Here is a 14237-nt window from a genome sequence, read left to right as displayed (position 1 = left end):
GAGCCAGTAAAGCTCGATACTGCTGCTTCCAAAGCTTGTGGAGGCTTTGAAATTCAGATAGGCTGGCTTGTGACCTGACGTGTGACCCACCTCCTTTTTGACTCCTGCTTCCTCTCCTTTTTTTTGGCGCCTTTTTTTTTTTAATTTTGATCCTTTGACTATTTTGTCTCTCTGAACTCTGCTTGCTACTATCATTTTTTTTTTTTTTTTAACCATCCAGGATGCCTTTAAGTCTCCAAGCAAATCTTTTATCCTCAATTTCCCTGTCCAACCTGAGCCTGTGGCCCTGGCTGTGGCATTTTTAAAAGTGCCCACGCAGCTCCTCTTTTCTGTAGATCACTGAAGTCTATCTCGGTAACCCCTCTCCTGAGGTCTTTAAGTCAGCTGGAGCCCAGTCTAACTACGTCTTGGCACTGCTTCTTCGGACAAACACCTTTTCAATAGGCTTTTGTATGTGGCAGGCTCCCCCCTCCTTTCGGGCTGAAAGGAAACGAAGTGCCAGTGGTGCTGTTGAGTCTTGTTGCAGTCTTTGTGCCAATCACTTTCATTGTTTCTTTGTGTCGCTTTCACATTTTCCATGGCCCCAGCTATGTCTACAATGCAGCCCACAGACCATGGCTCTGTACTACACAGTATCTTGTTCTTGCAAATGTGAGCTCAGCCCCAGCTTTCAAAACAAGTGATGCCATAAATGAACTGAGCTGCATTTATTCATGTAGGTTCCTTAAAACCTCTCCTTGTTGTTAATCTTCTATACCCGCTTTTATGATTGAGTGCTGGTTGGGCTTCGGTATCCGCCCATCTTCTTGTGCCACTGGCCGGATTATGTGGCTTTTAGAAAACACTTGGAACTCGAGACTACGTAGAAGTTTAAGCAGAAATTGAGGATTGGCAGCCCAGCTAAAAACTTGAAGTTTTGTGCCTGTGGTGTGTGAGCAAAAAAAGATATTTATTGATTAGCTGTGTTATTTGGTGGACTTCTGAAACCAAATACTGCACGGCTTATCTTCTAAACCAAAGTCCTCCTTCCCCAGGTTCTGCTGGATGCTTTTGGGAGCAGGGCAAGGAACAGCACAAAGGCATGCCCCCCCAGGCCCGGTGCAGGGCAGGAGCCTGTCTCACCGCAGTGCCGTGCTGTAACTGACTCCACGAGGGCAGCGAGAGCAAGGGGCTGCGAGGAGCAGAGGGGAGAGCTGAGCCTGCTCAATAAAATGTCTCTTGCTGCTGTAAGTATAGCCCTGGGGATTAGAGCACCCCCAGCACTGCTTACCTCCCGATTCCTCGGGAGTTCAGTTACTTTCCCATAAATAGTTCCCTTCTTTATTGTTTCTTAGTGACTGAATAAAAATAGAAAATACTGTCAGCTCCTAAGCGTGGGGAGCGCGCTGCAGACCATGCGTTTCACCGGGTGCTGTCTAGGGTATTCTTCCATCTCACTCGAGATCCCACACTTCCCTGAAACCCACGTCTCTCGCCCAGCCACTCAACTGAGGGAGACTCAACTGGTATTTCGCAACGCTTGAAACACCCTCAGCCTTGTTTCCTACCCGTAATTGGCTAAAAGATGTCCTTGACAAAAGGGACTGTCTCCCAGGATGCAGCACACTGCTGCTGGCTCATTTCTGTGAATACAGGAGCCTTGAGGCCAGGTTTCTGTGAAAGCGTGGCACAGCACCAGCCTGCTGGCCACTGGGATGAACTGGGAGCTGGGGCGTTTGCCTTCTGTGTGTGACGCCCAGCAGAGGAAGCACTGCTGTGACATGAAAACCCTCGGGCTGAAGGGCGAGAATTTTACAGGCTCTGGCGAACGGCTGCTTTGGAAAGCGTAGGTCAGTACCCACCTCCCTGCTGCTGCAGATGTCCCTGGGTGAGGGTGCTGCCTGCGGAGGGTGCGTTGCAGCACTGTTTCCCCCTGCACGGTATGATACTCCATGCTGAAAGCTCAAAGACTTCGATTGCAGGAGCGTTAACTCCTTATCTAATTTTCCTTGGACCTCCAGACAGCGCGGTGCCTGGAAGAGCTCCAACCTGCCCTGCCTGCAAGGATGCTGACGGGATCAAGGAGAGCACGGTTTGCACCAGGTATTGCTCCTGCGAGGAATGTTCCCGCTTCTCCTACCCGCGTCTTCTTGAACACAAACCTGGCTGATTTTTCACGCACCACAGTGCAAGGGCTCTGTCTAGCCCAGCCTGGTTTTCTTTCCCATGTTGCCTCCCGCACGCAATTATTGGCAGTTGCTCTTGTCATTCTTTTCCACGGCGGAATGTTTACTGCTGCGATTTGTGCAACCGCTTGTGAAATACTCACGTGCTGGCAGAGCCGCAGCCCACGAGTTGTTAGCAAAGGCAGCTGACTTCACAGAAGCCAAACTTTGTGTGTTTGAGGGGGGCAAGTTGTGGCTTGAGCTAAAGGGCACCCCCAGCCTCAGAGAGCCAAAAATGTATGAAGCTTTGGGGGAGGAGTGCGTGCTCCAGGCTAGCTCCATCTCCTGGGTTTCAGTGTCAGAGGTGTGTGCTGGGCACGGATTTAGCTGGGCATAGTTCCAGCTGAGAAGCATTAGGAATAAATGGCAAATAAACGTCAGAAACACTAGTGCCCAACAACCCGGGAGTAATTTTCAAACAATCCCCTTGCATTTCTTAAAACAAGTTGTGGCAGGACTATTTTTAACTGGAATGAGCCCAGCCTTGTCTGAGCTCCTTTTCCTGCTGCTTTTTATTTTGGCTCGTTTCCCACGCGAGTGCTGTACCAAGGTTAATTCTCTTGTCCAGGCCAGGCTATTCCTGTTGATCGCTTTGCCTCCTCCAAAACACCACCTGCATTTTTCGGCCCTTGCTGGCCCGTTTTCCTTGACCCGCCGTGTCTCTCCCGCCCACCCGTGCAGCAGGCTCCTGGAAGGGCACCGTCATCCCCTTCCCCACCACTCCAGCTCGGAAATACCGCCCAAAGCTCAGGGAATTCGTGCAGCGTTTGCTCTCCGCAGAGGAAAAAGGAGGGGTAAAGCTGCACTTAAGAACCCTGAGTGGGACTTTGCCCCCCCCCGGGCCCTCAGTGCGCTTCGCTGCCCAACGTCAGCGTTTCACAACCTGCCGGACCCCGGCCAAGGCCGCGCCCCATCCCACCCCCAGCTCGGCGGCGCTCCCGGGGGCACGGCAGTCTTTGCGAGCCTTCCCGCACCGCAGCCTGCAGAAGCGGAGGCGCTGGGCTGAGGGAAGGAGCATCGCCGACGGTGAGAATCGAGGGAGTGGCGCTGCCACCGCTGCCGGTTCCCGGGGACTCGGTACGGCTGCACCGTCCCTTGGCCCGCTGGCGGAAGGGCTCAGCCGCTTCCCCGCGCCACCCCCCCCCCCCCCCCCGCCGCGGGGCAGCTCGGCTCTCCCGCCGCGCTCTCCGTTATCCGCCTGCAGACGGAACACCGGGACCGGGCGCGGTGCCCGGGGGGGCGTTTGGGGGCCGCTGCACCGCCCCGGGCTGCGCGCGTCGGCAGCTTCCATTCTGCGCCTGCCGGGGGTGTGGGGGTGTGGGGGTGTGTGTGTATATGTGTGTGTGTGGGGGGTGTATATGTGTGTATATGTGTGTATATGTGTGTATATGTGTGTATCCCTGCGGCCTCTTCCATTCCACCGCGGGGGGGGGGGGGGCGGGGGGCGGTGAGGCGCCGTCACGTGAGCGGAAGGCGGAAGCGGCTGAGGTGAGCGAGGAGGCGGCGGGTGGGCGGAGGGGCCGGTCCCGGGGGGGGGCCCTTCCCGGGGGGAGGGTTGTCTCCTCAGCCCGGTTGGCGCTCGGGGGTCCCTCGGAGGGTATCGTCCCCCCCCCCCACTCGCCATGGCCTTGCTGGGTAGCGGTGGGTGTGGGGAAAGGCTGCGGCCCCTGACCTCCGCCCCTGCCGGGAGGTGCCTGCGTGACACCGTTGCTGTTGTAGTGACGTTTGCTCCCTGCGCTGCTTTTCAAACTTTTCTCGGTCGCAAGACTGCAGCGAATTGTTTCGGGTGTCAGAAAGATACGGCGGGATGAGGACGGAACGATGGCGGGTATCAGCCCTCGAGGCGGGGAGGTGGGACTGCAGCTGGTGGTCGAGTGCCCGGTGCTTGCGGGGAAATGGCCGTTTCCATCCGTAGGAGGGAGGGCCCGTAGTGAGCTGCGCCTCGCCGCTCTCTCCCCGCAGCGCTGAGCAGCCATGGAGAGGATGCAGCAGGTCGTTGGGCGGGCGAGAGCCGCCTTCAGCTCGGGCCGGTGCCGCTCGCTGGAGTTCAGGATGCAGCAGCTGAAGGCCCTGGAGCGGATGGTGCAGGAGAAGGAGAAGGAGATCCTGGCAGCCATCAAGGCGGATCTGCACAAGGTGTGGGTCGGTGGGGGATTTCTCCCTTCTCCTGTGGATGGGCAGCGGTCAGCCCTGAAGGGAAAGCGGGAAGGCCAAGGGCTGCCTTTGCTGGTTTCCCCCATGGTGCTGGCGCACTGTGGCCTGCCAAGGTCTGCTGCCACCGTATCTAAGAAGGAGCTAGTCTGAGGCAGGACTGCAAAGACCACTCCTGGCTGTCAGGTTTTGGCTTCTGCCACACACTGAGCCCCATGCTCACAGACAGACTGTCTGCTGTCAGGGATCCTTTGGGAGCAGCGCCACCCGTATCAGATGCTTTGAACGAGCAGAATTTACCTTGTTTCCCTGAGCTGTCACGGTGGGTGCCTTCTCTGTCCCCTCCCCAAGCTCCCTGTCTTTGCAGTGTGGGCACAACGCGTACAGCCACGAGATCCTGAGCGTGCTGGGGGAGCTGGCCCTGGCCATGGACAATCTCACATCCTGGGCAGCCCCTCAGCCCGTGAAGAGGAACCTGCTGACGATGCGGGACGAGGCCTACATCTCTCTGGAGCCGCTGGGAGTGGTGCTGATCATCGGGGCCTGGAACTACCCCTTCACCCTGGTCATACAGCCTTTGATCGGGGCCATCGCAGCAGGTGGGGACCCGCCGCAGCCCCTGTCCTTTGTGGGGCTGTGGTTGGGGGCTGCAGGAGGCGGGAGAGGAGCTGGGGGGCTCAGTGGCCATGCTGCATTTGTCTTGTAGGCAATGCCGTGGTGGTGAAGCCGTCAGAGATCAGCGAGAACACGGCTCGGCTGGTGGCTGATATCCTCCCCCAGTACCTTGACCGGGTGAGTGTGGCCCTGTGCCTGATGCGATTGTCTTGAGGAAATATCTGTCATGCTTTCGAAGGGCTCCTGCAGGTTGGAGGCAGATCAGTTGCCCGCTCTCTCTAAAAGGGTGTAAGAGATACAGGAAGGGTTGAATTACTCGTAGAGCGTAGAGACACGTTGATGTATTCTTCCTGCGTTTGTGTAACCTAACGTGCCTGCATAATGTTGCTGCAACGTGACAGCATTTTTGTTATTCCTGATGGTGTAAGGAGGTGTGTATGTACCTCTTGTGGATTCTGTGCTGGAAACACCTCAGTTAAGCACAAATTTGCGTTGGATGCTGCCTGTGACTGGCTCTTCCTGAGAACTGGGCACCGTTTGCTCAGTGGCAGCACGTCCCAAATTTTCATGTCCTGCTGAACCACATTCCTAGTGGGACGTATCATTTCTCCTCTGCCTGTCTGGCAGTTCTGACATCCATTGCGCTGTGTCCCTGAGACAGGCTGTTGCTCTGACAGCGTGGCCCCACTGTGCAGTTTCCTCTGGGGAGCTGGCGCTTTCTCTAGGTGGGAGGTGAGAGCTGAGGAAGGAGACAGCCCTTGGGAGAGCCCGGCGGTCGTGTGTGCCCTAGGTCTTAACATGTGGGAGCAGCTCCATTTCTTTTAGTTCCCGTGGCCCAAAGTGGCAAGAGAAACTTCCTTCCAGGGCAAGGAGCAGAGCTCGTCTCTGTTACCACTGTCTTTTATCCAGACCCTGATGTAGCTCACAAGAGAGTCTGCCCCGTGCAGAGCTGCTGCCTTGACGTACGTGCTTTAAGTCATGGCAACTATAAGGCTGCTCTTTGCCGCGCAGGAGCTGTACCCTGTGGTCACTGGGGGAGTACCAGAGACAACAGCCCTGCTGACCCAGCGGTTCGATCACATCCTCTACACCGGCAACTCCACGGTGGGCAAAATCGTGATGGCAGCAGCCGCCAAGCACCTGACGCCCGTCACCCTGGAGCTGGGCGGGAAGAGCCCCTGCTACATCGACAAGGACTGCGACCTGGCTGTCGCCTGCAGGTCAGGCTGTCGAAGCCCTTGACGGGGTCTAAGCAGTGGGGCAGGGACCCCATTGGGGCAGGGGGACATCTCTGGGCCGTTGTCCCCAGACGGCGGGCTCAGGCACAGTGGGCTGGGCTGTGGGGTCTGGAAGGGACTGACCATGGAGAAACCATCCCCCTTTCCCCCGCAGGCGGATAACGTGGGGGAAATACATGAACTGTGGTCAAACCTGCATCGCCCCGGACTACATCCTCTGCGACCCGTCTATCCAGAGCAAGGTGGTGGAGAACATAAAGGAGACTCTGCAGGTGAGCGTGGAGTTGTCCTTTTTCCCACCCAGGGGTGAGTTCCTGGGTGTGGCAGTCTGTTGAGCGCTTTGGTTCTGCTGTGCCCGTTGGCAGGAGTTCTATGGGGAAGACGTGAAGTCGTCTCCGGATTATGAAAGGATCATCAACAAGCGTCAATTCAAGAGGATCCTGGGCCTGCTGGAAGGGCAGAAGATTGCTTACGGGGGAGAGGCTGATGAGGCCTCCTGCTTCATAGGTGCTTCTGGCAGCTGTTGGGGTGGGAAGGTGGAGGGTGGGACTTTGCACTGCAGTAGCAGGTGCCTTTTTTGGGGGCTGCATGTGTCTGCGTCTTGCTTGGTGTGTGTTGAATGCAGGCAGCGCCCAGGACAAGGTCCTGCGATGGACCATGTCTTCTGTCGTGCTCACCCTGTCTTCTGCCCTCCTGTTTGCCTTAGCCCCCACTATCCTCACCGACGTTTCTCCGGAGTCAAAGGTGATGGAGGAGGAAATCTTTGGACCGGTCCTCCCCATTCTGACCGTGAAGAACGTAGATGAAGCCATTGAGTTCATCAACCGTCGGGAGAAGCCCCTTGCCCTCTACGTCTTCTCCAACAACAAGAAGGTGGGTCTGGGCTGTGCTCCCCCGCAGAGGTGTCCGAGCAGTTCGATCCTGAACGTGGCAGGTCGCAGGCGCGGCTCCCCTCAGGGCCTGCATCGTCTCCTCGTTGCATCTGAATTGCAGCGTTTGGCTCACGGGGAACCATGAGTGAGTGTCCCCAGAGTGGCTGGAGGCTCCCGGTCTCCTGCTGAAGCGCTTTGTGTTTGCATGGCTTTGTGAAACAGAAGGACAAAATGCTGAATCTCCCCTTTGATGCCACGTCATCTTTCATGATTAATTTAGTTACTTTTAACATATCGCTAGGGAGGCGAGCTCCCAGGTTTGCATTTTTCCCATCCCTCCTCTGAACTTTCCCAGTTTCCTTGAGTTAACGTTGCATGGAGAGGGCTTGTCTCAGCTGTCAGCCAGAGAAAATGAACGCGACGGCCTGTTGGCTTGTAGCTCCCCTCCCAGGCCTGCTCAGTTACGTGGTCTGCTCTCTTCTGGTCCTTTGTAATGTTTTGGTTTTTGGTTTTCTTTTGTCAGTTAATCAAAAGAGTCATCTCGGAAACCTCTAGTGGGGGTTTTACTGGAAATGATGTCATCATGCATTTCTTCCTGTCAACTTTACCCTTTGGCGGTGTTGGTAAGTTACTGGAGCTCCTTCAGTGTTGTGACTTGCTGCGTGGTGTGACCCAGGGAACAGCAGCAGTTGGTTTGTGTCCGGGTATTCCTGCTCCCCCACAGCCAGAGGGTCTCTGTAGAGCAGATCTCAATAATAATAATAGATTCTGGGAGTACATTAGGACAGGAGCCAAAAGGAAAAAACCTTTGGGTGTGTTTTTTGGGAAGATGGAAGCATTTAGTGCAGACTGCTGTGAAAGGTGCATTAAAACCACCAGCTGCCATCGGAGCGATTAGCAGTAATTGCAGGAGGAAGGGTAGGACTCCAGCTTGGGGAGAATTGGAGCAGGTTACGAAAAGCCTGTGGGAGCTTTGCAGAAGAGGGTTTGGGCGTTAACGGTGCTCACAAGCTGACGGTGAACCAGCAGCGTTCTGCTGCTGTGAACAGCACAGCCTGTCCTGGTATTGAAAAACGTACCCTGCGAAGCTCCTCGGGAGCCCTTCCTACACAGCACCCCTCGGATCGCAGCCTCGGCTGGTGCTTTGCGAGGGAGCTGCGTCCAGGGACGAGCTGGAGGCGGCTCAGGGGCACGGCGAACAGTGCACGCAGGAGCACGACGAAATACTGGAGAGTGCATAGCGAAAAGGAGGTGGGGAAGGAGAGGGATGGAGTACAGGTGGACATCCTGGAGACTGGGAAGTGCTGCAGAGACAAGGGATCGGTTGTTCTCTGTGGGAAGGTAGAGAAGTTGTGCTTTTAACCGGCAGGTAGCAGGCAGTGCAGCTGGCAAGCAACTGAAATGGTCCTGTGCTGCTTCTTGCCCTGCTGGCGGCCTCAAGTGGCCAAAGGTTTGACTGGCTGAGCCTGAGGTGTGACCTGCCTGGTTCGTGTCCCTCAGGTAACAGCGGGATGGGCGCCTACCACGGCAAGCACAGCTTTGAGACCTTCTCCCACCGCCGCGCCTGCTTGATCAAGGACCTGAAGATGGAGGGGACGAACAAACTCCGGTACCCGCCTGGCAGCCAGAAGAAGGTGGATTGGGCCAAGTTCTTCCTCTTGAAGCGGTTTAACAAGGGCCGAATTGGACTGGTTGCCTTGGCCCTGCTGGGGATTGTGGCAGCGGTGGTGATAAAGGTGAGCTGTGCGTCTCTGCTGTCCGTGCGAGCTCACGTGCAATTCATCTGATCTCCTGCAAGTTCGCTCTTTGCAACTGCAGCCCTTTCTTAGAGCCTGGCCTGGCTTTTCTGTCTCGAGACTTACGATATCTGGCCCACCTGAAACTACCAAGATCTGTTTCTTGCTCTTGCAAGTGGTACCTAGAGTAGAAATGTCCTCAGAGAGATCTCCTGGGCTGCTGTACTGTTTGTTGCTCTGCCTTGGTAGGTGACAGCCGTGAAAAGCTCCCTCCAGAGGCAGTGGTTGGTATGTTTCGGACAGGTTAGGAGTGGTTTCAATTTCAGGGCTTTCTTCAGCAGCCTCGTGAGCCGCTCCACAGCCTGGCCCAGACGGCTGCAGGTTTGTGCCGCGGCACCCTGGGGAAGGGAGGCTGCGTCCTAAAGCCTAGAGCTACGCCGAGCTCTTGTTCCTCGTCCAGTTGCAGCCCCCATCTGACCGTAGTTCAATTATTTCCATTTCCTCCCTGTTTCTGGCTGGGTAGTGCGGAAGGGTGGGATGTCCTCCCCTCTCTGCAGGAGGCAGAAGCCTGCTGGTGCTGGCTGGAGGGCTTGAGATGCCTCCTGAGGTGGAGGGCTAAGATCTAAAACTCCAGGTGTGATCACTGGTGGTTCTCCGTGGCCGGCGGACCAGGCACTACGCGTGGCTGCACTGGCCGCTCCTTGCAGCGGTGCGTCCTGGGGGTTTGGTACGCCTGAGGCAGCAGGCTCTGAGCGGACAGGAGACAGCAGGGTGGATCAGGATCTGCCCTTCAGTCTGTTGTTCTGTGTTACTGCTGCGAGGAGACGTGCAGGAGCCCAGCAAGCCAGGGGAAATAACAAATAGCCTGCCTGCGTGTTGGAGTCCAGGAAGAGGTGTGGGAGCCAACACCAGGCTCAGGCCTCGAAGCGCCAGCCAGGGAGGCCAGGCCCTGTCTAGGTGACTGCCTTCTCAGCGAAGGGGGGGAAACTCACGGCATCTTGAAATCATTTGGGTTTTCTCAGAATCACCAGTCTGTGCTGAAGAGAAAAGCCCTCTTGATTGTGCTGGCTGTTCAGAGGCTGGGCTGGCTCAGTGTGTGGTAAGGAGGAGCAGGTTTCAGAGCGCTCCTGTGGCTGTCACAGTGAGGTAGGAGCCTTTTTCTTCTCCTGCGTTTAGACCTGGTTTGAGATCGGGCAAAGCCTTGTTAGAGGAGTGAGTGTGGGGCTTGGAGAAGGTTCCCCCTGGAGCCAGAGCGCGATGCTTTGCCTGGCAGTGCTCGGAGCTCGGGCAGCGTCCGTGATAACCAGTCGGTGCATGCTGAGGGGGCAGGAGGCAGGCGAGCTGCACCCTGGGGAGGTCACCCTGAGCGAAGGGGCTTTGCTTCAGGCTGTTGTAGAAAGGGAGTTGGTTTTGTTTCAGCAAATCCTTCACAGGACGTTGGTGTGTTTTGCTTTCGCAGATGGTTTTCTACTGAAGAGAGAAGGCACCATGGGCAAGTCCTACTCTGAGTGCTCGCTTTGTGTGTTTCCTTAACCTGAGAAGTCATTTTTTTCTTTTGTACTGGGTTGTTTCAGTGAGCTGTCGAGCACCCAGAGTAGCCTTAGAGAGGCACTAACCAAGAGAAAGCCCGGACTCCCGTTTACTAAAAAGCTGTGCTGAAACAGAGGGACCACTGGGCACCAGCTCTCAAAAGGAGGACTGCAGAGCAAGAAAGACCAGTCCCTACCTCCACCCCATGCCATGCAGAGCGCCGCTTCCACGGGCACACACAGTGTGTCCTGCACCAACCCACTTACCTTCCTTCAGTGATAAACAGGAGCTTAAGTTCCAGCTGTGATTGGCTCGACAGTGTTTTCCCTGTGGTTTTCGGGATGGTCTGTCTTCTGTTGTGCTCCGAACAGCCACCGTCTTGGGGACAAGTCTGGGACAGGCTGTGCTGGCTGATGCATTTTACCAATAGTGGTGGTTATGAATAACCCTAGTGAGGTTTCCCCGTGCCGTTTAGTTGAGGTGAGATATTCACGTGAACCAGGCTCGTCCACAGCTGGTCAGGGGATGCAGGCTGACCCCCTTTTTGGGGCTCTGGCTTTCATCGTGTGCCTGTAACAATCACGTGGCTGTTAGAAAATTACAAAGACGATACCGGCACTGCCTGTATTTTGCTGATAAGGGTATCTTCTGCTCATACAAAAGTGCTTTCAGGCCTGTTCAGAGAAGTGGGAATCACAAAGTCCCTGTTGTGGGTTACCCAGGTGGGCACCTGAGCCCCGCACAGCCGCTCGCTCACTCCCCCAGTGGGACTGGGAAGAGAATCGGAAGGGTAAAAGTGAGAAAACTTGTAGGTTGAGATAAAGGTAGTTTAATAAGGGAAAGCTGGGCGTGCAAGCAAGCAAATTAAGGAATCCATTCATTGCTTCCCCTCGGCAGCCATCCCCAGGAAAGCAGGGCTTCATCACACGTAACGGTGACTTGGGAAGACAGGCTGTAACTCCCAGTGTCCCCCCCCCGCCTTCCTCTTCTTTCCTCCCGCAGCTTTTATCCCTGAGCACAACGTCACATGGTCTGGAACATCCCTTTGGTCAGCTGGGGTCAGCTCTCCCAGCCGTGTCCCCTTCCTGCCTCTTGCTGACCCCAGCCTTCGCGCTGGTGGGGCTGTGAGAAACAGAGAGATCTTGATACTGCGCCGACCCTGTTCGGCCACAGCTAAACCACGGGTGTGTTACCGACACGATTTTGGTCACAAATCCAAAACACAGCACCATCCTACTCTGAAGAAACTTAGTGAAAATGAAAATTAACTCCATCCCAGCCGAAACCAGGACAAATCTGTTCCTAGTCAGATTCCTCCAAGGGAAAACAATTACTGACAGAGTGCGTGCTCCTTTGTGTTTGAGCTTCTGGGTCTGCTATAATCTTGCACTGGGAGATAATATGGGGCTTGTTCTAGCTTGGGGAGAGGATGCTGGAGAAATTTAAGGTGAAAGGACCTTAGAAGTACTAATGTTTAAATAAAGAATAATTAAAAATTATTATTAAGTGCAATTACTCACTATAGAGTAGAAAATTATATTCACTGTGCAATAGGTGGGATTTCTTCATGTCTGGTGAAAATCCATGTGCTAAGCTTTTTTTAATGATACATTTTGCAAATACTAAATAAACACCGAGAATTTAAATAACAAACGGAGTGTGGCAAGTCCCTGTAGTCTCCTGGGGAATCCTGCCCATCCTCTGCCGCTCCCGGCTCTGGCCACGGCTTGGCACAGGGTCACACGCGTGTTGCGAGGTGCCTCTGCCCCGGCGCAGGAGCGCGGCTTCCCGGCGCGACGGCCTCCTGCTCGTGGGGAAGGATCCCCCGGGGCTCCGACAGGGGAGTTCAGGCAGGCTGCCGAAGAGGCCCCGGAGCCAGGCAAGGCGTGGGGCGAGCTGGTGCTGGGAGCTGTGGGGAAACTGGGCTGTTTCTCCTGTCCTGTGCGGATCCATCCCCCGATGGCCTTCCGCCCGCAGGCGCTGCCAGCCTGGGGTGTGTTCGGATCCAGGCGATAACACGGGGCCGCGTTCGTTGGCTCCCGATGGCCGCTGCGACACGTGGAAGAGCTTCCCCGGCCTCGTGCCCCAACGTGGGCAGAGCCACCTGGTCTCTCGCAATCCCGCACGGGCAGCTGAGTCACTGCCCCGGCGGAACGCGGTGATCCGAGGGTATTATCTGGGTAAAGGGTGTCTTCTACCCAGTGAGAGCCCTGGGTCCCGGCCAGCTATCCTCTCGTGGGAGGAGAGATCGCTCCGAGCCATGGCAGGGGAAGGGCTTCCAGCTGCTTGCACTCCTTGTGGGAGACTGGTGGAGAGAGAAGCTTCTCTGAAGGTAACTTTATTTATTTATTTTGTTTCCTTCATTTTTTAATGAGTCGTCTGCTTTCTTGGTCAGGATTGGGGCTGTGTCACGCAGCTGCGGCGGTGGGCAGGGAGGGGCAGATTTTAATGGTTGCAAGGGAACCTCGGTGTCTCATTTGGCTAGGCAGGGGCGCAGGCAGAAGCAGCAGGACTGGCCCTGAGGAGGAGAGGGGGATGCCGTTAACATTTCAAGGGTGGGTGCGCACAACCAGCCTGAGCGCCAGTCCAAGGCGATGAGCAGGTCCTCACTCATTCCTGGGTAGTTATTAAAGCCGCTCGTTGCTTCTCCACCCTTGGGGAGCAGAGCAGCTGCTCCAGGTGTGAGCAGCACTGCAGCCAAGCTTTCCCCGTGTCCTGGGGGCTGCCAAACAGAATTTAAGAAATGCAACTGTCACCGTGCGTGGTGTGACCTGCCTGGTTCGTGTCCCTCAGGTAACAGCGGGATGGGCGCCTACCACGGCAAGCACAGCTTTGAGACCTTCTCCCACCGCCGCGCCTGCTTGATCAAGGACCTGAGGATGGAGGGGACGAACAAACTCCGGTACCCGCCTGGCAGCCAGAAGAAGGTGGATTGGGCCAAGTTCTTCCTCTTGGAGCCGTTTAACAAGGGCTGAATTGGACTGGTCGCCTTGGCCCTGCTGGGGATTGTGGCAGCGGTGGTGATAAAGGTGAGCTGTGGGTGTCTGCTGTCCCATCTGCTGAGGGGACAGTGCGTGTTCCCAGCTCTGTCCCCTCAGCCCCACCTGGTCTCAGCCTCCATCGCCCCGTTGCCTTGGGCTCTGCTCCCTCCCTGTGGGACTCAGCCTTGTTTCGGTGCCTCTCCAGATGGCGTCCCCCACCACGAGACAGGTGATCGGCAGCCGGCAGCACGTCGGACACGGTAAGCACCACTTACTCCCTGAACTTTTTTTTTTTGCTGCAATTTCTTTTCTTCCAAGGCAGCCAACGCAGTGAAGAGGTAGAAGCGAATGAAACATACCTAAGGCAGAGAAGCTCCGAGGTGAAGGCTCCAGCTCCTGCTGAAACAGGAATTGATTCAGACCTACATGGTTGGTCACGCCGCAGCAGCGAGTGGTAGCTGATGGAAGGAGGCAGCATCTGCCCTGCTTCGCAAACAGGAGCCCGTCTAAAAGCTCTCAGGAATCCTTTGTCACAAAGGTATCAAAACAAAGCCAGTTGTTACCGAGCCTGTTACCTACGTGACGCCTCGTGTGATCTCCATAGAAAGCTCTCCCACACCAGCAGTAAGCCTAAAAAAATGTGGGTCTTACTGATGGGGACATTCCAGGCTGGTTGTCCCCAGCAGCCTGCCCAGAGCAGGGGGAAGGAGGCCCTAAGAACCTGCCACATCCCGTCCTTGAAAGGACTCATGACCATGACTGAACGGATGATGTCTTGTTGCAGAGGAAACCACCTTTAGCCGTCCGAAGTGTGCAAAGACAACCTGAGGTGACACTAAAGGCTTTCTGAGCTGTGGCCCCACTCTGCCCCAAGGCCTCGAGGAGTGCCAGGGCCCATTGCCCTGCTGGT

General features: G+C 55.8%; 1 protein-coding gene across 4 annotated transcripts; it reads left to right on the top strand.

Moving 5' to 3' along the window:
* The first annotated feature begins 4178 nt into the window (after window positions 1-4178).
* Window positions 4179-13663, top strand: ALDH3A2 (aldehyde dehydrogenase 3 family member A2). Of its 4 annotated transcripts, XR_015183948.1 has the most exons (11): window positions 4179-4340; window positions 4723-4954; window positions 5062-5147; window positions 5982-6190; window positions 6363-6480; window positions 6574-6715; window positions 6915-7081; window positions 7604-7703; window positions 8581-8816; window positions 13140-13375; window positions 13646-13663. XR_015183948.1 is itself a non-coding variant. In XM_086475018.1 (10 exons), exons 1-10 carry the CDS (start codon window positions 4179-4181, stop codon window positions 10391-10393), a joined length of 1455 nt encoding a protein of 484 aa, XP_086331144.1. In that variant the 3' UTR covers window positions 10394-11240. The 4 variants fall into 4 exon arrangements, 3 of the variants coding, with proteins under 3 accessions (XP_086331144.1, XP_086331143.1, XP_086331142.1); XM_086475018.1 differs by lacking the exons at window positions 13140-13375; window positions 13646-13663 and adding an exon at window positions 10391-11240; XM_086475017.1 differs by lacking the exons at window positions 13140-13375; window positions 13646-13663 and adding an exon at window positions 10276-11240.
* Window positions 13664-14237: the final 574 nt, after the last annotated feature.

This window comes from Leptosomus discolor, chromosome 18 (genome assembly GCF_034619465.1).
Source record: "Leptosomus discolor isolate bLepDis1 chromosome 18, bLepDis1.hap2, whole genome shotgun sequence".
Classification (NCBI taxonomy): domain Eukaryota; kingdom Metazoa; phylum Chordata; class Aves; order Leptosomiformes; family Leptosomidae; genus Leptosomus; species Leptosomus discolor.
The sequence above is the reverse complement of the archived record's forward strand: the minus strand, read 5'-3'. Positions and strand labels throughout refer to the sequence as shown.

Coding starts and splice junctions, on each gene's coding strand:
- ALDH3A2 (XM_086475016.1), top strand. CDS start 4,179: ATGGAGAGGATGCAGCAGGTCGTTGGGCGGGCGAGAGCCGCCTTCAGC. Junction 4,341..4,722: donor TCAAGGCGGATCTGCACAAG/GTGTGGGTCGGT, acceptor CTGTCTTTGCAG/TGTGGGCACAACGCGTACAG. Junction 6,481..6,573: donor ACATAAAGGAGACTCTGCAG/GTGAGCGTGGAG, acceptor GCCCGTTGGCAG/GAGTTCTATGGGGAAGACGT.